Below are 27,790 nucleotides of genomic sequence, written 5' to 3' on the forward strand. Positions count from 1 at the left end.
CAGGTATAAGCTACGGACCACAAACACAATTGCATTTTTATCAATGTCAATTTGAATACACAGAGATACCGTGATGAGATCCTGAGGCCCATTGTCGTGCCATTCATCCACCGCCATCACCTCATGTTCCAGCATGATAATGCACAGCCCCTTGTCGTAAGGATTTGTAGACAATGTCTGGAAGCTGATGTCCCAGTCCCCTCCAATATCCAGCAACTTTTAACAGCCATTGAAGAGGAGTGGGACAACAATCCGCAGGCCACATTCAGCAGCCCGATAAACGATGTGAAGGAGATGTGTCGCACTGCATGAGGCAAATGGTGGTCACACTAGATACTTACTGCTTTTCTGATCCACGCCCCTACCTTTTTAATGTGTCTGTGACCAACAGATGCATGTGTATTTCCAGTCATGTGAAATCCATATACAAGGGCCTAATGAATTTATGTCAAATCTTTGAAATTGTTGAATGTTGCATTTATATTTTTGTTCAGTGTACATCGCAGAAGACTGAAATATAACAAAACCGTTTCACATAGAAATAGCAGATTTTCAGGGCCTCCCGGGTGGCGCAGTGGTCTAGGGCACTGCATCGCAGCGCTAGCTGCGCCACCAGAGTCTCTGGGTTCGCGCCCAGGCTCTGTCGCCGCCGGCCGCGACCGGGAGGTCCGTGGGGCGACGCACAATTGGCCTAGCGTCGTCCGGGTTAGGGAGGGTTTGGCTGGTAGGGATATCCTTGTCTCATCGCGCTCCAGCGACTCCTGTGGCGGGCCAGGTGCAGTGCGTGCTAACCAAGGGGGCCAGGTGCACGGTGTTTCCTCCGACACATTGGTGCGGCTGGCTTCCGGGTAGGAGGCGCGCTGTGTTAAGAAGCAGTGCGGCTTGGTTGGGTTGTGCTTCGGAGGATGCATGGCTTTCGACCTTCGTCTCTCCCGAGCCCGTACGGGAGTTGTAGCGATGAGACAAGATAGTAATTACTAGCGATTGGATACCATGAAAATTGGGGAGAAAAGGGAGTAAAATGTATTTAAAGAAAAAAAAAGAAATAGCAGATTTTCAACAGGTAAAAAACATGTTTATTCATTCTGAAATGTTGAAACATTAACATTCCACCCATGAGGTGGTCGATTTGGTAATTTAAGGTCAGGAAAGGGTTTTTAATAAGAAGCGTGCAGTGGGATGCATTTGATCAGTCGATTGACTGGTGCAGGACGATAAACTTTCCTCTAGTGTGGACGCTCCAAACATTTTGTAGTTATGTAGCCTAAAGTGTATCATTATATTTATTGTTATAGGCTTGGTGGATGGTCCTTAACTCTGCCACAACACAACTAACGTATGTCTAGCTACGTAACATTAGTGAACTTGAATTAAAGAAATATAAAATGACACTTACACTTGTTCACTTGAATTTTATACACTCTTTCAAATCATTTACTCTGGCGAGTTTGCCACCCGTGTACTGCAGTAGGGAAATAAAGCGGAAGTCGAATCCATCACCTCCGTTGTTTGGCTGTGCCTGTAGCAACATTCAAAAATGAGGTGGATAGTATATTATGGCTAGCCTACTTAAAAACATGATCCACCACCAACCACTTGACTTGAATCGTCTTTTCCAGCATGCTTAATTTTAATGGATGGACAGTTTATGAGCACTGAGACGTTCTCTCTACATGTCCTTCATAACATTAAGTTAGAAAATCATTTGCTAGTGGATAGTTTAACTCGTCGACATGTTTTATCTAGCTAAGCTACCTAGCTTGAAGACGTGGTAACTGTGCGTGGTAAACCTAGTTATGAAGTTATCCCATCAGTCCAAACAATGTTACCGGGCATAAGAGGTTGACTTATCTGTGGCCAATGACAATGAGCCTTCTTGGGAGGCCACATCTACTACAGATAGAACAAAGAGCCAGATATTTTACCGGATGTTTAAATGTGAAGCATCCAGTTAGTGTTTCCACTCACTACCAAATATGGTGATGAGAGGAAGCCCAGTTGCCAGCAGTTGACAGCTCATTTTCTCATCGATGAAACATTTGATCGCCATACAGTTTTGTTTCCAAAACTAGAATCTGTAATAAAACAGTGTGGACTGTATTTGCCAAAGTTTCCAAAAATTACATTGTTTAGAAGGCATGCAAGGGGCAAATTCAATTATTGTACACATGCACTTCAGAATTGTATTATTCACATGCGCCGTATACAACAGGTGTAGACCTTACAGTGAAATACTTACTTACAAGCCCCTAACCAACAATGCAGTTTAAAAAATATGAATAAGAAATACAAGTAACAAGTAGTTAAGAGCAGCAGTAAAATAACACAGAGACTATATACAGGGGGTACCGGTACAGAGCCAATGTGCGGGGTGGGGGGGTTAATGCAAATAGTCTGGGTAGCCATTTGATTGGATGTTCAGGAGTCTTATGGCTTGGGGGTAGAAGCTGTTTACCTAGATCTAGACTTGGCGCTCCGGTACCACTTAACGTGCAGTAGCAGAGAGAACAGTATGACTAGGGTGGCTGGAGTTTGACAATTTTTAGGGCCTTCCACTGACACCACCTGGTATAGAGGTCATGGATGGCAGGAAATTTGGCCCCAGTGATGTACTGGGCCGTACACACTACCCTCTCTAGTTCCTTTGCGGTCGGAGGCCGAGCAGTTGCCATACCAGGCATTGATGCAACCAGTCAGGATGCTCTCGATGGTGCAACTGTTGAACCTTTTGAGGATCTGAGGACCCATGCCAAATCTTTTCAGTCTCCTGAGGGGGAATAGGTTTTGTTGTGCCCTCTTCACGACTGTCTTGGTGTGTTTGGACCATGTTAGTTTGTTGGTGATGTGGACACCAAGGAACTTGAAGCGCTCAACCCGCTCCACTACAGCCCCGTCGATGAGAATGGGGGCGTGTTCGGTCCGCCTTTTCCTGTAGTCCACAATCAACTCCTTTGTCTTGAACAGGTTGAGGGAGAGCTGTTGTCTTGGCACCACACGGAAATGTGCAAATAAATAGAATCTCACTAGCTCATGCTTGGCTCTGCCCACCTCCTTGCTTGTTCTACTGTCGTGGTAATTTCCTGTATTAATAAATGAAGAGGGTTTACAAACCACACACAAGTCAGAGTTATATTTTAAACTTCATCTTTAATTATATGAGCTTCACCATAGCCCTTTGACTCTCAGATCAATTCAGTGTCTATAAATGAGTTCTGAGAGTGCTTACAAAAGAATACTTAGTATCTTTTATAGCCAAGATACACCCCTCTCAACTCACATGACTAACCACAGATCTTAGGAACTTCACAAAGGGCCTTTTACTTGAGAGAGGAGTATCCCATAGCCAGATAGCATTAGCTATAAATTATCGTTCATTTTGCTCTCTAAGACGAGCTTCTAATCTCGTTCTTGGTACTTCATAGTACCAAAACATTACCTCATCCAATGGCATATATCAATTGTCAATTCTAGATACACCCATCTCAAATACAACCCCTCTTCTCCCCACTCCTGGACAAGCTCACTGAGGGGAGTGACTTGTGCACAGACATTGTGGAGCCAAGAGATAATTGGTTCCCCCTTAATCATCCCTTCACATGGTTTAACAGATACATTCACATATGAAGACAATGTTCCATTCTGTTCACATATGAAGACAATGTTCCATTCTGATAGTCTGCATATTACCAGACATGTAATTGACAAGCCTGACCTCTCCCCTCTCTGGGCCCCAAGTGACTTTTCCTTAGAGAAGAAAGGAAAATGAAACTGCCAACAGTATAGTCCAAAAATAGACATTCTAATGACAAGTATCTCACATAAGCATATTATGAAAGTAAATAAAACATCTTATTTATCTATGTTACCTAACTAATTCTGATTCAGCTACGACACTACCCACTATAATTAATTTGTTCCGATTGGAAACGACAAGCTCTGGTCTCTGTTTGCTTCTACTGTAAATCAATGGAGCACTGAAGATGGGCTTTTGCTGGCGACGTAGTCTCCCTATGAGTGACAGCACCCTGAGCCTGTTTTGCACCCTGAGCACCCTGAGCTTGTTTTGTTACGCCAATGTTTGTAAACAAAGTAAAACACTGTATAGCATCAAAACATAGTTAACTATAATTTTGATATCATGATGGTTAGTCCTTGCATACATAGCTCCCTCTATGAATTTGAGAGTTGTTACATTTCTCCAGGACCATTCCTCAGAGGTGGAGTGGCCACTTATTGTTTCAATTAATGATTCTAGCTTTTCAATATTTTCCTTCTCTTTGCTAATACAGAGCCGCTGGCTCTGAGCCAGCAGATATCGTACATGGCTTTTAGTTTAATGTTTAAAAGGCAATATAAAGAACTTTATTTGGCACTTATATTCCACATTTGCTCCCCTGTGGAAAATATATAAACTCTGCCTATAAAAACCTGCATGGTCCCAAATATTATTGAACAGTATTTCCATTTCTATTTCAGAGGTCCGGGTTCCCAATTTCCAGAATCATTCTCTTCTCCCAACATTCCCAGGTGTGGCTGCTGTCAGCTGATGAGTATGATGTCATCATTGCTTGGAGCCCTGAAACAGAACAATCCAGTCATAATCCCAAACAAAAAAAGTTGACGGTCATTCCAGCAAATCTTTTACTAGCTTCAATCACCCATAGGGAAAAACCACATTAGGCTACCCTTACATGTACAATGTTTTATAATTATCGACTTTGTCTCATTGAACAGAGGACAAGCAGTGTTTCCCTTACCAAAAATGCTTGACATGAGGGGAGCTCGAACCCATGGTTAATGAGCACTGTCATTTCAGGCAACTGCATTAGCTAAGTTTGCCACCAGGAAGTAATTATGTTGATGGTACGTCATGACATCTATATGACAAGTCCATATGGCTCTTCAGCTTTTATTTTTTTACAATGTACAATAAACTTGTTGCATTGACTGATTTTCTGTAAAAGCACATGGATGTGTGCACAACAGATGAGCAAAAGTGTAGGATTTTGACATATGAGAAAACGTGCCTTTTGAATTGTGTCTAACATTAGTAGCCTAGTCAAGGATGCATTATCATCATCACGCAATGTTGGCACTCTATACTTGAGACAGACCAAGAGGAACAAAAGTAAACCTTGAATTTTGAGGTTAAATATCCCTCTGGTGACCAAGGACCTATTTTAAGAAATGTAATTTGTTGGTGGATATAAAGTTTAAGATCTTTGATAAGCTGATGCAGAATTTGTTGTTACAGGAAATAATCATTGTCTGCTGGTGAGGTTGGCATAGGGCTAACACGTGGCAGGTTATCGGATGGGACCAACTACAATGTAGGTCCAGGTTAAACTGAAACTTTTTCTAATGTTCACAAGTATGGACCCTAGGTTGTCTGGTAAAACTTAAAGCTTTGTGTTTGCATTCCAAATGCCACGCTATTCCATTTGTAGTGCTATGTAGGGAATAACGTGGCACTATGTAGGGAATAGCGTGGCATTTGGATGTAGTCCCTGAAAGTTCGAATGTAGAACATTTTAAAAACACTCAAAAGTTTCTAAAACTGTTAAAATTATGTCTGTGAGTATAACAGAATTGATATGGCAGGCGAAACCCAGAGGACAAACCACCCCCCCCAACATTTTTTTTTTCAGCCTACCACTGTTTTCAATGGCTGTCACTTTTATTATAAGGTGAAATCCTCCCAGATTACAGTTCCTAGTGCTTCCACTAGATGTCAACAGTCTTTAGAAAGAGTTTTCTGTTTTTTGGAAAAATGAGCCAGGAATGGTCGTTTTTCTAGGTGGCTCCCATTTTGGCTGTAGTGTCTCCAAGCGCGTGGAAGGGAGCGCGTTCTTTGGTATTTTTCTCCGGTAAAGACAATAACAATTCTACGTCTTAAATTGTATCATTTATTTACGTATTTGGGTACCTAAGGTTTGATTATAAACATTGTTTGACTTGTTTGGAAAAGTTTATTAGTAACGTTTGGGATTCATTTATTTTTGCATTTTGATGGAGGGAAACTGGGTGGATTATTGACTGAAGCGTGCCAGCTAAACTGAGTTTTTATGGATATAAAGAAGGACATTATCGAACAAAAGGACCATTTGTGATGTATCTGGGACCTTTTGGAGTGCCAACAGAAGAAGATCAAAGGTAAGGCATTTTTTATATCGCTATTTCTGACTTTCGTGGCCACCTGCCTGGTTGAAATATGTTTTTCATGCTTTTGTATGCGGGGCGCTGTCCTCAGATAGATCCTTTTTGAAATCTGACACAGCGGCTGGATTAACACGAAGCTAAGCTTTATTTTGATGTATTACACTTGTCATTTTATGAAAGTTAAATATTTAGAATTCTGTAGTTAGAATTTTTCGCTCTGCAATTTCACCGGATGTTGGCCAGGTGGGACACTACCGTCCCACCTGCCCATAAGAAGTTTTAACTAGCAGCGATGAAGTGAAGAATGGTGACGAAAATCAACAGAACCGCTAACGGAAAGTCTACAAAGGCCCAGTCACAACAAGCAGCAACTAGCGCCAGTTTGAGTACTGACAACACTTCAGACACCCAGCAACAAGATTCTGCCACGGCAATGAACAAATTCGAAGGCTGTAATAAAAACTATCAACGATCATTTTGACAGGCTCGAAACAAAGTTTGAGTCCCTAAAGACAGCACAGGTCGAACTGAAGAGCCGCATGGACACAGCCGATGAGGCTGTCTGACAATGACACCCGGATTGGAGGCCTGGAAACCACCTGCCCGCAGCTTTTTTTAAATTAAGGCGCTCCAAGCCCAGGTTCTCGACTTAGAAAGCAGGAGTTGCAGGCTGAACAGCAGACTTGTTTGCATTTGGGAGGACGAAGAACAAGGTAACCCACAGAGTTCGTGTCCAAGCTCATTCCCAAGCTGCTGGCCAATGACAACTTCCCAAAGCACTTCATTGACCGTACACACCACTCTCTGCAGGTGAAGCCCTCACTAGGTGCCAAGCCGTGCACCATAATAGCAAGGGTAAATCAAATTCAGGAAAAGGAGCTCATCAGCGAGCTATGGAATACAAAGGCCAAAAGGTTTTCATTTTCCCCGACGACACCATGGAGGTGAAGGCGCAGCAGCACGCATTCCAAGATGTCATGCAGACCATGAGAGAGGGGGAGGTGAAATACAGCCTGCGTTTCCCAGAAAAGCTGCATATTCATCACAACGGCATGACAAGAGTTTTCACCAAACCCGAAGAGGCTGCAACCTACTCATCAAAACTACAACAAACCCTCTGCAAAGGTGAAATCACTCGCCACATATTTCTGGGATATTGACTGAGCAAACAGTGGATTTTATGTTGATTCATAAGCAGTAACGTATTAATTTGTCTATTCTAGCTATCATGCCCGGCGGTCCTCATTTACATGAGAGAACAGTGCTTCATTTGGGGAAGCAGTGGGGAGGGGCGGGTTTCTCTGGTGTCTGTTACTGTGTTTGGTTGTTTTCTGTAGCCAGAAGTTTTATTTTCATTTGTACATGCTTAAGATGTTTTATTTGAAATCCTCTTGGATATAAATGTCAGGAAACGATCTCGGGAATCAGTCAGATGTTAAAGGTGTGCTTGTGCTTCTAGTTCCGACCATGCAATAATATCTAACAAGTAATCTAACCTAACAATTTCACAACTACCTTAAACACACACGTGTAAAGGAATGAATAAGAATATGTGCATAAAGATATATGAATGAGCGATGGCCGAACGGCATAGGCAAGATGCAGTAGACGGTATAGAGTACAGTATATACATATGAGAAGAGTAATGTTGGGTATGTAAACATTATATAACGTGGCATTGTTTAAAGTGGCTAGTGATACATTTATTACATCCATTTTTTAAATTATTAAAGTGGCTAGAGATGAGTTAGTATGTTGGCAGCAGCCACGCAATGTTAGCAATGGCTGTTTAACAGTCTGATGGCCTTGAGATAGAAGCTGTTTTTCAGTCTCTCGGTCCCCGTTTTGATACACCTGTACTGACCTCGCCTTCTGGATGATAGCGGGGTGAACAGGCAGTGGCCTGGGTGGTTGTTGTCCTTGACGATCTTTTTGGCCTTCATGTGACGTCGGGTGGTGTAGGTGTCCTGGAGGGCAGGTAGTCTGCCCCCGGTGATGCGTTGTGTAGACCTCACTACCCTCTGGAGAACCTTACGGTTGTGGGCGGAGTAGTTGCCGTACCAGGCGGTGATACAGCCCGACAGGATGCTCCCGATTGTGCATCTGTAAAAGTTTGAGTGTTTCTGGTGACAAGCCAAATTTCTTTAGCCTCCTGAGGTTGAAGAGGCGCTGCTGCGCCTTCTTCACCACGCTGTCTGTGTGGGTGGACCATTTCAGTTTGTGAGTGATGTGTACACCGAGGAACTTAAAACTTTCCACCTTCTTCACTACTGTCCCGTCGATGTGGATAGGGGGCTGCTCCCTCTGCTGTCTCCTGAAGTCCACGATCATCTCCTTTGTTTTGTTGACATTGAGTGTGAGGTTATTCTCCTGACACCGCACTCTGAGGGCCCTCACTTCCTCCCTGTAGGCCGTCTCGTCGTTGTTGGTAATCAAGCCTACCACTGTAGTGTCGTCTGCAAACTTGATGATTAAGTTGGAGGCGTGCATGGCCATGCAGTCATGGGTGAACAGGGAGTACAGGAGAGGGCTGAGAACGCACCCTTGTGGGGCCCCAGTGTTGAGGATCAGCGGGGTGATGTTGTTACCTACCCTCACCACCTGGGGGCGGCCTGTCAGGAAGTCCAGGACCCAGTTGCACAGGGCGGGCTCGAGACCCAGGGTCTCGAGCTTGATGGCGAGTTGAGGGTACTATGGTGTTAAATGCTGAGCTGTAGTCGATGAACAGCATTCTTACATAGGTATTCCTCTTATCCAGATAGGTTAGGGCAGTGTAATTGCGATTGCGTCGTCTGTGGACCTATTGGGGCGGTAAGAAAATTGGAGTGGGTTTAGGGTGTCAGGTAGGGTGGAGGTGATCAGGTCCTTGAATAGTCTCTCAAAGCACTTCATGATGACGGAAGTGAGTGCTACGGGGCGATAGTCATTTAGCTCAGTTACCTTAGCTTTCTTGGGAACAGGAACAATGGTGGCCCTCTTGAAGCATGTGGGAACAACCAACAGATAAGGATTGATTAAATATGTCCATAAACACTCCAGCCAGCTGGTCTGCGCATGCTCTGAGGACGCGGCTGGGGATGCCGTCTGGGCCGGCAGCCTTGCGAGGGTTAACACGTTTAAATGTTTTACTCAAGTTGGCTGCAGTGAAGGAGAGCCCGCAGGTTTAAGTTGCGGGCCGTGTCAGTGGCACTGTATTGTCCTCAAAGCGAGCAAAGTTGTTTGTTTGTGTAGGAGCAAGACATCGTTGTCCGCGACGGGGCTGGTTTTATAGTTTGTGATTGACTGTAGATCCTGCCACATACCTCTCGTGTGTGAGCCGTTGAATTGCGACTCTACTTTGTCTCTATACTTACGCTTAGCTTGTTTGATTGCCTTGTGGAGGGAATAGCTACACTATTTGTATTCGGTCATGTTTCCGGTCACCTTGCCCTGATTAAAAGCAGTGGTTTGCGCTTTCAGTTTTGCGCGAATGCTGCCATCAATCCACGGTTTCTGGTTGGGGAATGTTTTAATAGACGCTGTGGGTATAACATCACCGATGCACTTGCTAATAAACTCGGTCACCAAATCCGCGTATTCATCAATGTTATTGTCCGACACTATGCGGAACATATCCCAGTCCACGTGATCGAAGCAATCTTGGAGCGTGGAATCCGTTTGGTTGGACCAGCGTTGAACAGACCTGAGCACGGGCGCTTCCTGTTTAAGTTTCTGTCTATAGGCTGGGAGCAACAAAATGGAGTCGTGGTCAGATTTTCCAAAAGGAGGGCAGGGGAGGGCTTGTATGCTTCGCGGAAGTTAGAATAACAATGATCCAGAGTTTTGCCAGCCCGGGTCCGCAGTCGATATGCTGATAAAATTTAGGGAGCCTTGTTTTCAGATTAGCCTTGTTCAATTTCCCTGCTACAATAAATTTGTGGTTTCCAGTTTACATAGAGTCAAATTAAGTTCTTTCAGGGCCGTCGATGTGTCTGCTTGGGCGGGATATACACGACTGTGATTATGATCATAGAGAATTCTCTTGGTAGATAATGCGGTCTGCATTTGATTGGAAGGAATTCTAAGTCAGGTGAACAAAAGGACTTCAGTTCCTGTATGTTGTTATGATCACACCACGTCTCGTTAATCATAAGGCATACACCCCCGCACTTCTTCTTACCAGAGAGATGTTTGTTTCTGTCGGCGCGATGCGTGAAGAAGCCAGGTGGCTGTACCGACTCTATCCCGAGTGAGCCATGTTTCCGTTTAACAGAGAATGTTACAATCTCTGATGTCTCTCTGGAAGGCAACCCTTGCTCGGATTTCGTCCACCTTGTTGTCAAGAGACTGGACATTGGCGAGTAGTATGCTTGGGAGCGGTGCGCGATGTGCCCGTATACGGAGCCTGACCAGAAGACCGCGCCGTCTGCCCCTTCTGCGGCGCCGTTGTTTTGGGTCGCCGGGTGGGATCCGATCCATTGTCCTGGGTGGTGGACCAAATAGGGGATCCGCTTCGGGAAAGTCGTATTCCTGGTCGTAATGTTGGTGAGTTGACGTTGCTCTTATATCCAATAGTTCTTCCCGACTGTATGTAATATAACCTAATATTTCCTGGGGTAACAATGTAAGAAATAACACATAGATCAGTGACCCTGCACTCTTAGCCTTATAAGTCCACTTTTAACAGTTGGCATGACATGAGGTTACTGCGTAAGCTCCCACAGTCCATATCTCACTGATAACGCTTGTTGTTCATGTGATAACACAGCTCAGTGGAGTTACACAAGTGGCTATATGTATCAAGCATTTCAGAGTGCTGATCAAGGATCTAAAAGGCAAAACTTATCCTAAATCAGCACTCCTACTCGGAGATGTTTGATAAGGTACATAGAAATCAAAGCAAAAACTTGTATAATACAATTAAAATATGGTTTTCTGTCATCAGTGGATGAATGGGCAATATAAATGGATAATGGCGCATGTGACTTCACAAAACATTTCCACAATATTTCTTAATTAATCCTTTATGCACCATTTATCAAGCGTTGGTGCTTATGTTTGCGGGTTGATATGCATCTGATGCATATGCTATAGTGGACGCTCGGCAACATTGTCTAGCAGGTATTTATAGGCTGAAAGGCCAAGCGAACCGCGTTAGTGTTGTTAGTGTTGTTTAAAAAGACTTCAGCACAATAAAGTGTTCACATGTATAAACAAGTGATTAAAAAGGGGGCAAACAAGATTTAAAAAGCATCTGTAAAAAAACAAAAAACACTTGGTAAATCTCAGAGCAATTGAGAAATCACTAAAACCTAAATCCAAATAGTCATTCAGGTGGGAGAATAAACTGTCAATGCATAAGAGAACCAACATAACTCTCCCCTCATCAAAGAGCTTGTAATCCTTCCAAATGTCAAAGGAGTGTTAGCATGTTAACTATATTTCCTCAAAACCTTTAGTGAAAACATGCATAAAAAGCACTTGTCTCAAATACATCATTACAGTTGTTGGTTAGCTAGCGAATTTGTCATTTTAGCATAGACGTGACAAGAGTCAAAACAAGACACGGTATTTAAGGCCGGGACTTTCGCTGTATCGATATTTTTTTCCATGCCAAAACTGACAACACGAATCAGACCAAACTCTTTCATCCTTAACCTGCTTGCATGTAAAATATAAATGTGACGCTGGATGACAACATTATGTTCTTTTCTAACATTAAGGCAGTTTGTTTCCTTGCCACAATACTAACGAGTATTGCGAGGCCCTACATAGTATCAATAACAAGACATGAGCTAAAAACGAGCCACCTATGATTCCCCACATGGAAGCATCTTGTCATTGTTGCTAGCTTTCTGACCATCTAGAATCATAACGCACATCATTCATGATGTTCTCAGCTAACCCGTCTATATGCAACACAGACAGACCTTGAACTGGCCATCTGTTGACCAGCACTAACTGTTGGTTTCCAAGCAAGTGCTGAGAGTGGCAGATACAAACAAGCCTCCCAATGAGTCAAACATGCTATACTGCAAATTAATCAAAACAGAGACCTTGAAATGGCCATTTGCTGACCAAAACTAGCTTTTGCATTCCAAGAGTCACAGATATGCTGCTGGGGTTTCACATTAAGGTTTCCATTGACCCAGGTGTATTCAACAAAAGCGATGTCAAAAAAAGAAAGAGAAGAAAAAAAGTGGCGTGTAATTGGAGCCGTTCGACAAGAGTGTCTAACTTCCTTTGTGAAAAATTGACACTTTTTTTTGGGGCCGAATACTTTTGAAGATAATGTTTCTTTGCAGAACAAGGAATGTCCTGACTTTCAAGAATGCCTGAATTGCTGCTCCTTAGTTTTTGGGTTGGCTGGCAATTTCACAACTACATGAGTGCAAGTTCCACCATGGCGATATGTTTACACATAATTATTCAAATATTAGTCAATTGTACTGTACTATTTATTTTTTTTGGGGGGGGATTTAGCCTAAAGATTCAGACCTTACGGTCACTGTAATTTCATCTTCCCTGTAAAGTCTTAACGGCAGGCTGCCATGATCAGGATGCCATTTAGCCAGCGAGAGATATGGCTCAGAAAACATAGCTCAATCCAGGGATGGGAGAGGGCACTGTACACCTAATTATCCCATTATCCAAAATAATACATAGAGAAGATTGAAATAATGCTAGTCTTTAATTGAACTGCCGTTTTCATCAGCATGCTGTCACGTTCTGACCATAGTTCTTGTGTGTTTTGCTTGTTTTAGTGTTGGTCAGGACGTCAGCTGGGTGGGCATTCTATGTTGTGTGTCTTGTTTGTCCGTTTCTATGTTTGGCCTAATATGATTCTCAATCAGAGGCAGATGTTTTGTGTTGTCTCTGATTGGGAATCATATATAGGTGGCTTGTTTTGTGTTGGGGATTGTGGGTGGTTGTTTCCTGTCTCTGTGTTTTCTCTGCACCAGATAGGGCTGTTTCGGTTTGCCACGTTTTGTTATTTTGTAATTGTTGTAAGTGTTCACAGTTTCGTTTGTAATTAAACATGTTGAACACGAGCTACGCTGCGTTTTAGTCCGATCCCTGTTATACCTCCTCTTCAGACGAAGAGGAGGAAGGCTGCCGTTACAGAACCACCCACCAATCTCGGACCAAGCAGCGTAGCATTGGGCAGCAGCGACAGCAGCAGCAGCGGCCCACTACACAGGACTCCTGGACATGGGAGGAAATTCTGGAGGGTAAAGGACACTGGGCTAACATTGGAGAATATCGCCGCTCTCGTGTAGAGATGGAGGCAGCTAAAGCCCAGGAGCGGTGGTATGAGGAGGCAGCACGGAAGCGTGGCTGGAAGCCCGAGAAGAAACCCCAAAAATGTCTTGGGGGGGGCTAAAGAGGAGTGTGGCGAAGTCAGATAGGAAACCTGCGCCCACTTCCTATGCTTACCGTGGAGAGCGGGAGTACGGGCAGACACCGTGTTATGCGGGAAAAGCGCACGGTGTCTCCTGTACGTGTGCTTAGCCCGGTGCGGTACATTCCAGCTCCACGTATCGGCCGGGCTAGAGTGGGCATCGAGCCAGGTGCCATGAAGCCGGCTCAACACATCTGGTCTCCAGTGCGTCTCCTCGGGCCGGTGTACATGGCACCAGCCTTACGTATGGTGTCCCCGGTTCGCCAACACAGCCCAGTGCGGGTTATTCCACCTCCCCGCATTGGTCGGGCTACGGGGAGCATTAAACCAGGTAAGGTTGGGCAGACTAGGTGCTTAAGAGCTCCTGTACGCCTTCACGGTCCGGTCTATCCGGCGCCACCTCCCCGCCCTAGCCCAGTACCACCAGTGCCTACACCACGCACCAGGCTTCCAGTGCGTCTCCAGAGCCCTGTTCCTCCTCCACGCACTCTCCCTGTGGTGCGTGTCTCCAGCCCAGTACCTCCAGTTCCAGCACCACGCACCAAGCCTACTGTGCGTATCCAGAGCCCTGTACGCACTGTTCCTTCTCCCCACACTCGCCCTGAGGTGGGTGCCCTCAGCCCGGTACCACCAGTGCCGGGACCACGCACCAGGCCTATAGTGCGCCTCGAGAGTCCAGTGTGCCCTGTTCCTGCTCCCCGCACTAGCCTTGAGGTGCGTGTCTCCAGTCCGGTACCACCAGTTCCGGCACCACGCACCAGGCCTACTGTGCGCCTCAGCAGGTCAGAGTCGGCCGTCTGTCCAACGCTGCCTGCACTGCCTGCCTGCCCAGCGCCGCCTGAGCTGCCTGCCTGTCCAGCGCCATCTGAGCTGCCTGCCTGCCCAGGGCCGTCGGAGCTGCCTGCCTGCCCAGCGCCGTCGGAGCTGCCTGCCTGCCCAGCGCCATCTGAGCTGCCTGCCTGCCCAGCGTCATCTGAGCTGCCTGCCTGCCCAGCGCCATCTGAGCTGCCCGCCTGCCCAGCGCCATCTGAGCCGCCCGTCTGTCCCGAGCCGTCAGAGCCGCCCGTCTGTCCCGAGCCATTAGAGCCGCCCGTCAGTCAGGAGCCGCCAGAGCCGCCCGCCAGTCAGGAGCCGCCAGAGCCGCCTGCCAGTCAGGAGCCGCCAGAGCCGCCCGCCAGTCAGGAGCTGTCAGAGCCACCCGCCAGTCAGGAGCTGCCAGAGCCGCCCGCCAGTCAGGAGCTGCCAGAGCCGCTCGCCAGTCATGAGCCGCCCGCCAGTCATGAGCCGCCCTCCAGTCATGAGCTGCCCTCCAGTCATGAGCTGCCCTCCAGTCAGGCGCTGCCCCTCAGTCAGGCGCTGCCCCTCAGTCCGGAGCTGCCCCTCAGTCCGGAGCTGCCATTAGTCCGGAGCTGCCCCTCAGTCCGGAGCTGCCCCTCAGTCCGGAGCTGCCCCTCAGTCCAGAGCTGCCCTTCAGTCCGGAGCTACCTCTCTGTCCTGAGCTACCTCTCTGTCCTGAGCTGCCTCTCTGTCCTGAGCTACCTCTCTGTCCTGAGCTACCTCTCTGTCCTGAGCTGTCTCCTCAATCTAGTGGGGACCTTGGTGAAGATTCCTAGGCCAAGGTCGGGGGCGAGGGTCGCCACTCAAAGTACGCTAAGGAGGGGGACAAAGACAATGGTGGAGTGGTGGCCTCGTCCTGCGCCGGAGCCGCCACCGTGGACAGATGCCCACCCAGACCCTCCCCTTGAGTTTTAGGGGGTGCGTTCGGAGTCCGCACCTCAGGAGGAGGGTACTGTCACGTTCTGACCATAGTTCTTGTGTGTTTTGCTTGTTTTAGTGTTGGTCAGGACGTGAGCTGGGTGGGCATACTATGTTGTGTGTCTTGTTTGTCCGTTTCTATGTTTGGCCTAATGTGGTTCTCAATCAGAGGCAGATGTTTTGTGTTGTCTCTGATTGGGAATCATATATAGGTGGCTTGTTTTGTGTTGGGGATTGTGGGTGGTTGTTTCCTGTCTCTGTGTTTTCTCTGCACCAGATAGGGCTGTTTCGGTTTGCCACGTTTTGTTATTTTGTAAGTGTTCACAGTTTCGTTTGTAATTAAACATGTTGAACACGAGCTACGCTGCGTCTTGGTCCGATCCCTGTTACACCTCCTCTTCAGACGAAGAGGAGGAAGGCTGCCGTTACACATGCTAGCTAATGTTAAAGCAACCCATTGGATTCAACAACGCTTCCAGTAGTTACTCACGCCATCACTAGGCATCACATTTTTATGGAATCCAATATACAAGACACACCTATTTTTAACATGGCAGGTGAGCCAATTACTGAGCTGAAACACTTTTGTCAATTAACCACTTCCATCAACTGGACCAATAGAAATCAAGTAACACTTAATAATTAACACATGACTGCAATTGGTTGAAAATAATGGGAAATACAGTATCTAGAAACTGGAATGTTTGGTAAATTATTAAATAAAATAAGGAAATACGAACACAACTTGCTCTATAAATACTTAGAATAAATGCACTTCAAAATGAATTTATTTCGAGAACGCCACTCCTTCCACACGCACATACTGTCCACAGATTCAAACACATGCTTACTGCAAATAAACACAACAGAAGACACAGAGACCTTGAAATGGTCATCATTTGTTGACCAGCACGAGCTGTTGCTTTCCAGACATCATCAGTGAATCATATAGTGGCACACATATCTAGCCTGGTCCCTGATCTCTTTGTGCTGTTTAGAAAATTCCTATGGTCATTGTCACGCCAGTGTTTGGCAAGACCGCACACACAGATCTGGGACCAGGCTAACACATAGCCAGTATGACACTGGTTAATTTGACCTATTCCCTACATAGTGCACTAGTTTTTACCAGAGCCCTATGGGCCCTGGTCAAATGTAGTGCACTATATATGGAAAAGGGTGCCATTTGGGACTCAAACTCAATGCTGTTGTTTATCTCAGGGCACAGAGCAGCCAAAGGGTGAAGTCTCTTCCCAGCATATAACCCTTGGTTCCTCTGTAATCAGCACATCGCTGGGTGTGTCCACATTTCTCCCACCACTAATTTCATTTCTCAGGCCACAAAGGGCTAGGCTAAACCTCAGCGTGGTGGAAACTCCACATCGGCTGCGCTCTGCCCTAGATGACAGAGATTGATAGAAACTGTTTCGAAGGGAAATTACACATGCTTTTCACGTAAGAGCAGTCATGTGGGAGAGACAATGGTGATTGAAGTTGTTGCATATGGATGGAAAACTAACACTGAAAAATGTGTAGAAATGAACAGTCTTCCCAATCCCAACCAGGTTGTTATTGATTTGTTTTGGACTAACCAGCTAAATGGTTAAAGGCCCAACTCAGAGGAAGTTGCCGCACCTATTTTGAGTAATTCCCGTCCTAGAGCATTTAGGTTCCACCTCAAAGACTGACGCAGGCTGCTAATACATATTTGGCAATTGGAGGTGGGAACGTTGTGGTGATTTCCACGTGTAGCAGGGAAATATCAGCAAATAGGGTACTGACTGACAGCTGTCAGTGTAACTAGCTAGCATGCTAAACTTAGCTAGCTAATGAAAGTTGTGAGTACCACTTCAGTTAAGACAGGCATACTATAAATCAGGTGAAAATAATTTCAGAAAAAGACTACCAGCCTACCTATCAAAAAATGTGTCTCAGCTAAACCATGCATATACAAGCTATTGACATTTTGTGGGTTGACGTTTGTTTGACTCTTGCCGTTTGATCATTCCAGTGAAACTGTGTCGGATTCCAGACATCATTCATATTTGGACATGCACATGATCAAAAGGGGGTGCAAATCAATATTGGGAAGGTGTTCCTAATACTTTGGACATTCAGTGTATTCATTATCTAAATTGCGGCTGCAAATTCTTTATAGAAATAGAAAGAATATAAGCTCCGTTAATATCGATAACATAACTATTGAATCAATGGACGAGTAAATTTTGTCTGGCCCGGTGCCCCGGGTGGGTGTAGATTTCCTCATTAGGATCAATGGAATGGTCGAAAATGAGCAAACCACACCCAGGGCAGTGGGCCATGCGGAACGAATTTGCCTAAAATGGGGGTAGCGGGGTTCTAAAATGCAATCGTGTCACGCAATTTTACCACTCATAAAATTGTCATATTCTTTCTTTATTTCATATTCGTGAGAGTCTCATCTTTCCATAGAGGGGTCATAATAGTTTGTAAGCTAAACCGTTCGGACAACATACGTTTTCGGGATGTCTCATGGTCTGACACACACTGCTCTAGCTCTGCCACCTTTCAGCACAGATGAATGTCTCTGATGCGGAAACTGATATCTCTAGATGAAACTGACAAATTTTGATGGGGATGTTTATTATTCTAATTACATTTCTGAGGGGGCGCGGACATCGACTCTAGGGGATTAAATACAAATATTACATAGCCATACTATATGACATGTCATAATAACGTGCCATATACCTTAACAAACTATACTACCATCATCATAAAATGGAACTTTGCTTAAAATGAGATTGTCTGTTATACTAATTTTAATTATATGGGGTAATGCTATTTTAACGTTACTGTACCGTCTGCAACAGCACAGCGCTGGGTGTCCCATTCCAATCTCTGTGTCCATCTCGCTGCCCTCCTCACTGGGGGGGAAATCCTTCTGCTCTCTCAGGAACCTCTGCAGGTCTGTCATGGGGAAACCATTCTTCTGGTAGTTCTGTCGGTAGGGTAGAATAAAAGTACTATGAGACAACTGAATTCACATAGGGGGGAATTCCGACCCGAATTAAGCACGCATAAATGGAAAGAGCCTTCAGAAGGTATTCACACCCCTTGACTTTTTCCACATTTTGTTGTGTTACAGCCTGAATTTAAAATGGATTAAATTCAGATGTTTTATTATCACTGGCTTACACACAATACCCCATAATGTCGAAGAGGAATTATATATTTTTTTATGTTTACAAGTTAATTAAAAATGAAAAGCTGAAATGTCTTGAGTCAATAAGTATTTTACCCCTTTGTTATGGCAAGGTAAACAAGTCACATAATAAGTTGCATGGACTCACTATGTGTGCAATAATAGTTAAGCATGCATAAATGCTAAGTGTTTAAGTGTTTAACATAATTTTTTAATGACTACCTTATTTCTGTACCCCACACATACAATTATCTGTATGGTCTCAGTCGAGCAGTGAAATTCGAACAGATTCAACCACAAAGACCAGAGAGGTTTTCCAATACTTCACAAATAAGGGCACCTATTGGGAGATGGGTAAAAAAGCTGACTTGAAATATCCCTTTGAGCATGGTGAAGTTATCAATTACACTTAGGATGGTGTATCAACACACCCAGCCACTACAAAGAGAGGCATCCATCCTAACTCAGTTTCCGGAGAAGGAGGAACCCGCTCAGGGATTTCACCATGAGGCCAATGGTGACTTTTAAACAGTTACAGAGTTTAATGGCTGTGATAGGAGAAGAATGAGGATGGATCAACAACATTGTAGCTACTCCACAATACTAACCAAATTGACAGTGAAAATTATTCCAAAACATGCGTCCTGTTTGCAACAAGGCACTAAAGTAAAACTGCCCAAAAATTGCCAAAGGAATTTCCTTTATAACAAACATACAAATTGTTATGTTTGGGGCAAATCCAAAACAACACAATACTGAGTACTACTCTCCATATTTCCAAGCATAGTGGTGGCTGCATCATGTTATAGGTATGCTTGTCATCGTTAATGACTGTAGTTTTTCAGAATAAAAAGAAATGGAATGGAGCTAAGCAAAAGCAAAATCCTAGAGGGAAACCTGGTTCAGTCTGCTTTCCACCAGACAGTGTGTCACGACTTGACTGTCACGTTCTGACCTTTATTTCCTTTGTTTTGTCTTTATTTAGTATGGTCAGGGTGTGAGTTGGGGTGGGCAATCTATGTTTGTATTTCTATGTTTTGCTATTTCTGTGTTTGGCCTGATATGGTTCTCAATCAGAGGCAGCTGTCAATCGTTGTCCCTGATTGGGAACCATATTTAGGTAGCCTGTTTTGTGTTGGGTTTTGTGGGTGGTTGTTTTCAGTCTTTGTGTGTCTGCACCAGATAGAACTGTTTCGGTTGTCACTTTTGTTGTTTTCTATTTGGAAGTGTTCAGTTTATTGTCTTTAATTAAACATTATGGACACTTACCACACTGCGCTTTGGTCCTCTCCTTCTTCCACCGAAGAAAACCGGTACATTGACCTTAGAGATCCTTTTTATGTCTCTATTTTGGTTTGGTCAGGGCGTGAGTTGGGGTGGGCATTCTATGTTTTGTGTTCTATGTTTTTTATTTCTGTGTGTTTGGCCGGGTGTGGTTCTCAATCAGAGGCAGCTGTCCATCGTTGTCTCTAATTGAGAACCATACTTAGGTAGCCTTTTCCCACCTGTGTTTTATGGGTAGTTGTTTTCTGTCTTTGTGTCTGTACCAGACAGAACTGTTTCGTGTTGTTCGATTTTTGTTTATCACTTTGTTATTTTTGTCATAGTGTTCACTTCTCATTAAAAGGCATGAACACTTACCACGCTGCGTTTTGGTCTCCTCCCTTAGACGATCTTTACACAGTGGGAGATTAATTCACCTTTCAGCAGGACAATAACCTAAAACACAAGGCCAAATATACACTGGAGTTCCTTACCAAGACAACATTGAATTTTCCTGAGTGGCCTAGTTACAGTTTTGACTTAAATTGGCTTGAAAATCTATATTAAGCCATGAAAATGGCTGTCTAGCAATGATCAAAACCAACTTGGCAGAGCTTTAAGGATTTAAAAAAGAATAATGTGCAAATATGGTACAATCCAGGTGTGCAAAGCTCTTAGAGACTTAACCAGAAAGACTCGCAGCTGTAATTACTGCCAAAGGTGATTATAACATGTATTGACTCAGGCTGTTGAATACGTATCTAATCAAGATACAGTACATTAGTGTTCTATTTTTTTACAAATGTTCACATTTTTTCTTCCACTTTGACATTAGAGTATTTTTTGTAGATCGTTGAGAAAAATGACAATTAAATCCACTTTAATCCCACTTTGTAACACAAAATGTGGAAAAAGTCAAGAGGTGTGAATACTTTCTGAAGGCACTAATTGCTCTTCATAAACTTCTCTGTTTACATGCATTCTGATCTTGAACTTAAAGCAAGCATGCTATTCACCCTCTATTTGTTCGGGGTGAAGATCAAAGAAATGAAGGTGTTGCGTAGGCGTGTCTACAGATACGTTGTATTCTGACCTCGACTTAATTGCCTCATAATTTGACCACCTTCATGCACAATGAAACGATAAGATCGAGCAATCTGGGGTTCCAAGTGGAACTGCATCCCTGCAATTTACAACACTGCAATTTACAACTCAATAAGATCTACGTAAATGAGCAAGTCACTTGGATAAGGGAATTGTAAATATATATGACAATTGTTTAGATCTATTTTGCATTATGATCGCCAGAGACAAATGTGAGACAAACCCGTCACACGGCAGCAAACTGAAGCCTGTCAACATATCACCAAGTTTATGAAATGCTGGCCCTAAAATTTGGAGACCCAAACTATATGCTTCTGTAGCCTACATGCAAATGACAGTATAGCCCCAAACCTGCCGAGTTGATTAATGCTAGAATCTTTCAATTATATGCCCAGACTTTTCACTGCATTTTGAAAAATTGGTGTCGATAAAAAGGTGTTCCTAATTTTTCGTACACAGTGTACTTAGCAGTTTCAATCTGGATGCTGGCGCACGGTTCACGGCGACTCGACCATTGTCACAGTTCCATGATTAGTGAGGATTATTAGGGTAGATTTATAGGACTACTGTTCAACCCATATTGTACACTTCTCACCTTCCAATATTTCAATGATATGGCAACCTTCAGGATGAATCAAACCACCATTCTTGATTCATCAATATATTTTGAACATAAATGTTCTCCAAACCCTTTTATTTTTTTCAAAAATACTTTCCTAACCCTAAATAATATACAAGATCAGAGTATTTTTAAATCTACCAATTACCGCTGAAAAGAATACAAATATGTGTGTATTTACATGGCTATCTTTCATTGATCCCTAATATTCCGAATCATTCTCTTCATATATTCTAGTGAGTCTCGACAAAATTAGAATTAAAAGGTATACCACATTTAAAGGGGTGGCTTTAGATGCATGTACGGAAATCCCTATTGAATGAAAACTCCACGAGAAAATCTGTTGGCCATCAAGTGGGAGGGTTTTCAGCTGTTTAATAAAATGTGTCCTTCGCGGGCAAGGGAAACACGCCTGCAAAGCCAGTTATGCATATGCATAAGGTAAGTCTGAATACCAACTACTGAAAAGTGCATAGGAAAGGCGTGCGTGGGAAAGGCGGACATTTACTAAGTCTGAATTGGGCCCATAGAAAGAACATTAAAGGATGAATAACAAATAATGTCATACTGGACAAAATCTCCAATTCCAATTTCCGATTCCAATTCCATTGCTCATTAACACATGAAAGGGTCCTCAGTTGATTAATCTTTCAACGTATATTGTTGTTTCTCTCATTACACATAATGTATAATATTTGTTCATGTACTATTTTGTTTTGAAGGGGCACTGATGACTAAATTCAATATCTTTTAATTAATTATGTGTAATAATGTGCCTGGGCCCCCTCATTTTCACTAGACATTAAAACATATCTGATATGGACCGTTTACATATGTAACCCTCCTCAAATCTCAATAAGCTGTTTTTGGACGATAGTTATGGATTTGGGGTGGTATAGTCTGGGATATAGACCTGATACCTGGGTCTGTGGGTCATGATCATCAGGCCACACCTTAGAAAAATGTTTCAGAATGTTTTGCAACGGATAACAAAGTGAGCGTTCCTAATTGGGCACGTTCAGATAGTACCTCCCCATTTCACTCCATTTCAGATCATTTTCTTACGTTTTGTGCCAACTGAACACAAACCAGCAAATGTATGAGTGAGTACCTTGATGGTGTCGTAGGCGTCTGTGATGAGGGCGATGAAGAGCGAGAGCACCATATAGATGAAGAGGGAGATGAAGGAGTAGAGGTAGACGCGGCTGAACAGCCACACCAGGCTGTTTTTGTCCTTCAGCTGTGCAAAGGTGGTGTACATGTCGTCGCCGTTGACCAGCGAGAACAGGCTCTCGGCCACCCGACTCAGGCCCTCAAACTGAGATGGAGTGAGAAGAAGAGAAGGGTGAAGGGGCAGGAGAAAGAAAGCAAGAGATGACAGAGGGAAGGGGACCGAGTAGAGAGGGGAGAGAGACAGGCGTAGACAATGAGAGAGAGGAGCAGAGAGATGGACAGAGAGAAACATGGGAGAGAGATTGCAAAAAGAGAGAGGAGAGAGAAAGAGTGAGTGAGGGAGAGAGAGGAAAGAGTGCACACATCCCACAAACACAGTCAGATTCAGGGGGAGACATCACTACAAACAAAGAGCGATAGCATCTAAGCACAGCCCACTCAGACAGACGGTATAGATCCTAGGTAGGGTAGGGGACGTGTGGGAGGGCAGCTCTGTAACATCCCTTGTTTATTGCAAATGGTAAACAATGTCTAAATGAGTTGATGTTATGGTAACTTCCCTGGCTGCAGTGTATGGTTGCATCCCGAAAGGCACCCCATTTCCTACATAATGCACTGCTTTTGACCAGGGCCCATAGGGAGTCAAAAGTAGTGCACTATATAGGGAATAGGATGCCATTTGGGACACACACCCATGTTGTAAGTATGAGTGAACATCTTGTTGCAACAGACACCAGAGTTGAATACTGAGGTGATCAAGGATAGTCTGAATCATAGAGATAATACAATATCTATTAACGATATCTATCTATCTGAACAGCCTCTCTGCAATGTACCCGTGCAGTGAGGACAGTTTGGTGCCATTTTTACACATATTGGGCAACATTTTCCTCTTGCAAACACGAACGCACTATAAGTAAACGCACCGCCACATTTTAAATAATGGGAGATCTGATACTGCAGCTCTTGATTGCATTGCGTGTACTAAAACTATGCTAAAACTCTGTTTAAAACAAACTTCCTCCTTACAGAAAAGTTACAACAAATATTATAATTTCACTCATGCCATCATTCAGAAAACTCTTAAAGTATGAGAGGAAAATGTCAAACTAATGAAGACAAAATAGGGTCACACCTTATTTGGACTGCGTACAAGTACACAGATGTTCTATCTTAATTTGACCATTTTCTAGATCTGCAGCAACAGGAAATGTGAACTATTATGTGGATTATAATTAAATGGACATTTTTGTAGAGGTTGATACATTTTTTGATAGGATAAATCAAGTCTCTCATTTTAATGTGGAAATTACAAACATTCAAAGCCTTTTTAAATACTACAATTTGCATTTCCTGCATTGCAGGAAAATTCTCTGCGACAACAGAGTGATCAAATTAAGATAGTAAACCTGTAAGGGAAACACTGTATTTGGATAGTCCCCAAACTATACGAAACAGAAATATAAATGCAACATGTAAAGAGTTGATCCCATGTTTTCATAAGCTGAAATAAAAGATCCCAGAAATTGTCCAAGCTTATTTATCTCAAATTTTGAGCACAAATGTGTTTACATCCTTATTAGTGAGCATTTATCATTGGCCAAGATAATCCATCCATCAGACAGGTGTGGCATATAAAAAAAGCTGATTAAACAGCGTGGTCATTACATAGGTGCACCTTGTGCTGGGGACAATAAAAGGCCACTCTAAAATGTGCAATTTTGTCACAGATGTCTCAAGTTGAGGGAGCGTGCAATTGGCATGCTGACTTCAGGAATGTCCACCAGAGCTGTTGCCAGAGAATTGAATGTTCATTTCTCAACCATAAGTCACCTCCAACATCATTTTAGAGAATTTGGCAGTATGTCCAACCAGCCTCCTAACCGCAGACCACGTGTAACCACGCCAGCCCAGGACCTCCACATCCGCTTTCTTCACCTGTGGGATTGTCTGAGACCAGCATCCCGGACAGCTGAGGAAACTGAGGAGTATTCGGACTGGTTGAAACAGAGAAACTCATTCTCAATGGCTGGGCCTGACTCCCCCGTGGGTGAGCCTGGCCCCCAAGTGGGTAGGCTTCCCAGGCCCACTCATGGCTGCACCCTTGCCAATTCATGTGAAATCCATAGATTTGGGTCAAATACATTTATTTCAATTGACTGATTTCCTTATAAGATCTGTAACTCAGTAAAATCGTTGCATGTTGGTTCGATCCCGGCTGTGTTGCAGCCGGCCGCGACCAGGAGACCCATGATGCGGTGCACAATTGGCCCAGCGTCGTCCGGGTTAGGGGAGGGTTTGGCCGGCCAGGATGGTCTTGTCCCATCACGCTCTAGCAACTCTTGTGGCGGAACGGGTGCATGCACACTGACACGGTCGCCAGTTGTACAGTGTTTCCTTCAACACATTGGTGCGGCTGGCTTTCGGGTTAAGCGAGCAGTGTGTCAAGAAGCAGTGTGGCTTGGCAGGGTTGTGTTTCGGAAGACGCATGGCTCTTGACCTTCGCCTCTCCCGAGTCCGTACGGGAGTTGCAGCGATGGGACAAGACTGTAACTACGAATTGGATATCACGAAATCGGGGAGAAAAAGGGGTAAAAAAATGTAATAAATAAAAACAAACATATATATAAATGTATGGTTCTGTTGCGTTTATATTTTTGTTCACTATACTAACTACTGTGTCAATTTACCCCAACCCTAAACCTAATCCCCTGAACCTAACCCTAATCCCAGCAAAGTGTTAATTGGAAATTGCTTTTGATAGTTTGAACATGTGTAGACCAACTACAGGAGACAATCCAACTAAAGTGTGGCTGTGTAGTTTGACGCGGGTTAAAGTTAGTTTGAGGATTCTGCAGTCCACCATGTGAGCTCTTGTTTACTATTGCGATGTTTCTCGACTTCCGTCAATTATTTTTCTTATAAACCAGCGATCACTTTAGACACTTGGGCCCTTCCTTGCTAGCATTAATGATTCAGGCATTATGTGTGTGCCTCATAATGGTGCAACACTGACTAGACAAGCAACAACAAGCAGCAAAATGTATAGATGCTGCCATCTTGTGGTTGTAAATGGATAACAATACATCAAATTGTTAGGTGACAGTGTAAACATGTTCCGTTTCAGGCCATTGCAAAACCACACCAGGCCACATGAAGCCTATTTATATCGCCAGTGCTTGAATTGGGTCGGTACACACAGAGGACTATCACTTTAAGTTGTGTACAGTTAAGGAAATGGTTCTAAAATATGAAGCCTGGTATTTTTTATTTAATTAGGCAAGTCAGTTTTAAGAACACATTCTTATTTACAATGACGGCCTACCCCAGCCAAACCTTCACCTAACCCAGAAGACGCTGGGTCAATTGTGCTCTGACCTATGGGACTCCCGATCATGGACGGTTGTGATACAGCCCAGGCTCGAACCAGGGTCTGTAGTGACGGCTCTAGCACTGCGGTGCAGTGCCTTAGACCGCTGCGCCACTCGGGAGTCCCTATTCTGTAGAATTAAAATGAGTATCAGCATTGCCATTCCCAGTCAGTACCTTTTCATGGTAAGGGCCAAGTACGATCCAGCCACAAAAGGTGTACCCCAGGTAGATCATGCCAGCACAGCAACAGAAGCGGATCACCTTGGGGAAGGCAGTCTTCATAGTCAGGATGAGCACCTGGAACACACACGCATGTGCACAGGCATGTGCACACACACACACACACACACACACACACACACACACACACACACACACACACACACACACACACACACACACACACACACACACACACACACACACACACACTGTAAAACCTGTGTTGAATCAGTGTTTAAGATAGTGTTCCTTAAGTTGATGAATCACTCTTATTGCCACATCCTTGTTTTTAACCACTTTCATTATGTATAGATTTTTAAATGGTCTTTTCCAATGTATTTTTTATGTAAGTCTGAGTTTGCATGTGGCCAAACAGGACACGTCTATTCCAACTGGATAATTATCTTTGATCAAACTTACATTGTACTTTTGGAAGTAGCCCAGGTACCTGATCACTCCCACCCACACCATCAGCGTAGAAGTCCCCAGAAAGATGCTGCACACATCATAGCTGGTAAGACTCTAGAAGGGAGAGAGGAGTTCATTTTCCTTATGCCAACTGGGGGTAAATGGTTAACATGCAAGTCATAAAGATCTGACTCGAAAGTCACTCAGGTTAGAGTAAATAGTCTTTGGGAGTTTTACAATGTCTTGATTCAACCATCTTGTTACAAAGTCCAAGCCCAGTCGAACGAAACAGACGGAGGCCCAGCTAAAATAGATAGTCAAAAAGATGTATTCACGAGAACGTTCTAAAGTCAAGAATACAAAACAATTCATTTTATACTGACTTCTCACGCCCACACATTCACACAACCATACACACACACACACACACACACACACACACACACACACACACACACACACACACACACACACACACACACACACACACACACACACACACACACACACACACACACACACACACACACACACACACACACACACACACACACACACACACACACACACATATCCTGCTACCCAGCCGACAGAGATCAGTGACCTTGTTCTTTACACGTACTCCCTGTTCTCTCCCAATCTCTAGTCAGGTCGGCACCGAGCTCAGACAGTCTGTGTTTATAATACCATAAAGACATATTGTCTTTACCCTAATTCTGACTAGGACTACACATTTATTGATTATGATGTTATACATTCTAATCACTTCCATACAATTATATGTTTCAGGGCGGAATATTCCAATCATTCAATTAACAGATACTTCTCCCCTAACAGATAGATAATCTTCCTATGATTAGACATGTTCCTATTAAATGTAGGAAAGAAAGAGATGTCTGGTGAATGTGTGTCAGCTGAAACTCTTTCAAGGAGTTTGAAACATTTGAGTTGAGAATTACCTTTGCTTGTATTTCCATCTTCAATATGGATCCTACTATGGCCATAGCGTCACTGACGATCACCAAAACATACCAGCCGTTTAAAAACTCCTTTTGGTCAGTCTCACACACCTTGTGATTATAATTCTCACGGAAGAACCTGGAAAATCTCTGGAATAAAGGGGGATAAATTCATCAGGCCAGGAATTGAA

At 43.9% G+C, this 27,790-nt stretch overlaps 1 protein-coding gene across 1 annotated transcript in view; it reads right to left on the minus strand.

The window, feature by feature from the left end:
• Positions 1-3,127: 3,127 nt before the first annotated feature.
• The window catches only part of mcoln2 (mucolipin TRP cation channel 2), a 43,778-nt gene continuing 19,115 nt past the window's right edge, over positions 3,128-27,790 (minus strand). The window contains exons 9-14 of the mRNA XM_055862318.1: positions 27,600-27,749; positions 26,653-26,754; positions 26,185-26,307; positions 22,577-22,783; positions 18,136-18,275; positions 3,128-4,576 (exon numbers count right to left, since the gene is read on the minus strand). Of these exons, the coding sequence (XP_055718293.1) occupies positions 4,540-4,576; positions 18,136-18,275; positions 22,577-22,783; positions 26,185-26,307; positions 26,653-26,754; positions 27,600-27,749 (759 nt within the window). The 3' untranslated portion in view covers positions 3,128-4,539. The remainder of the gene's footprint in view (positions 4,577-18,135; positions 18,276-22,576; positions 22,784-26,184; positions 26,308-26,652; positions 26,755-27,599; positions 27,750-27,790) is intronic.

The sequence above is a fragment of the Salvelinus fontinalis genome, chromosome 14 (genome assembly GCF_029448725.1).
Source record: "Salvelinus fontinalis isolate EN_2023a chromosome 14, ASM2944872v1, whole genome shotgun sequence".
Classification (NCBI taxonomy): domain Eukaryota; kingdom Metazoa; phylum Chordata; class Actinopteri; order Salmoniformes; family Salmonidae; genus Salvelinus; species Salvelinus fontinalis.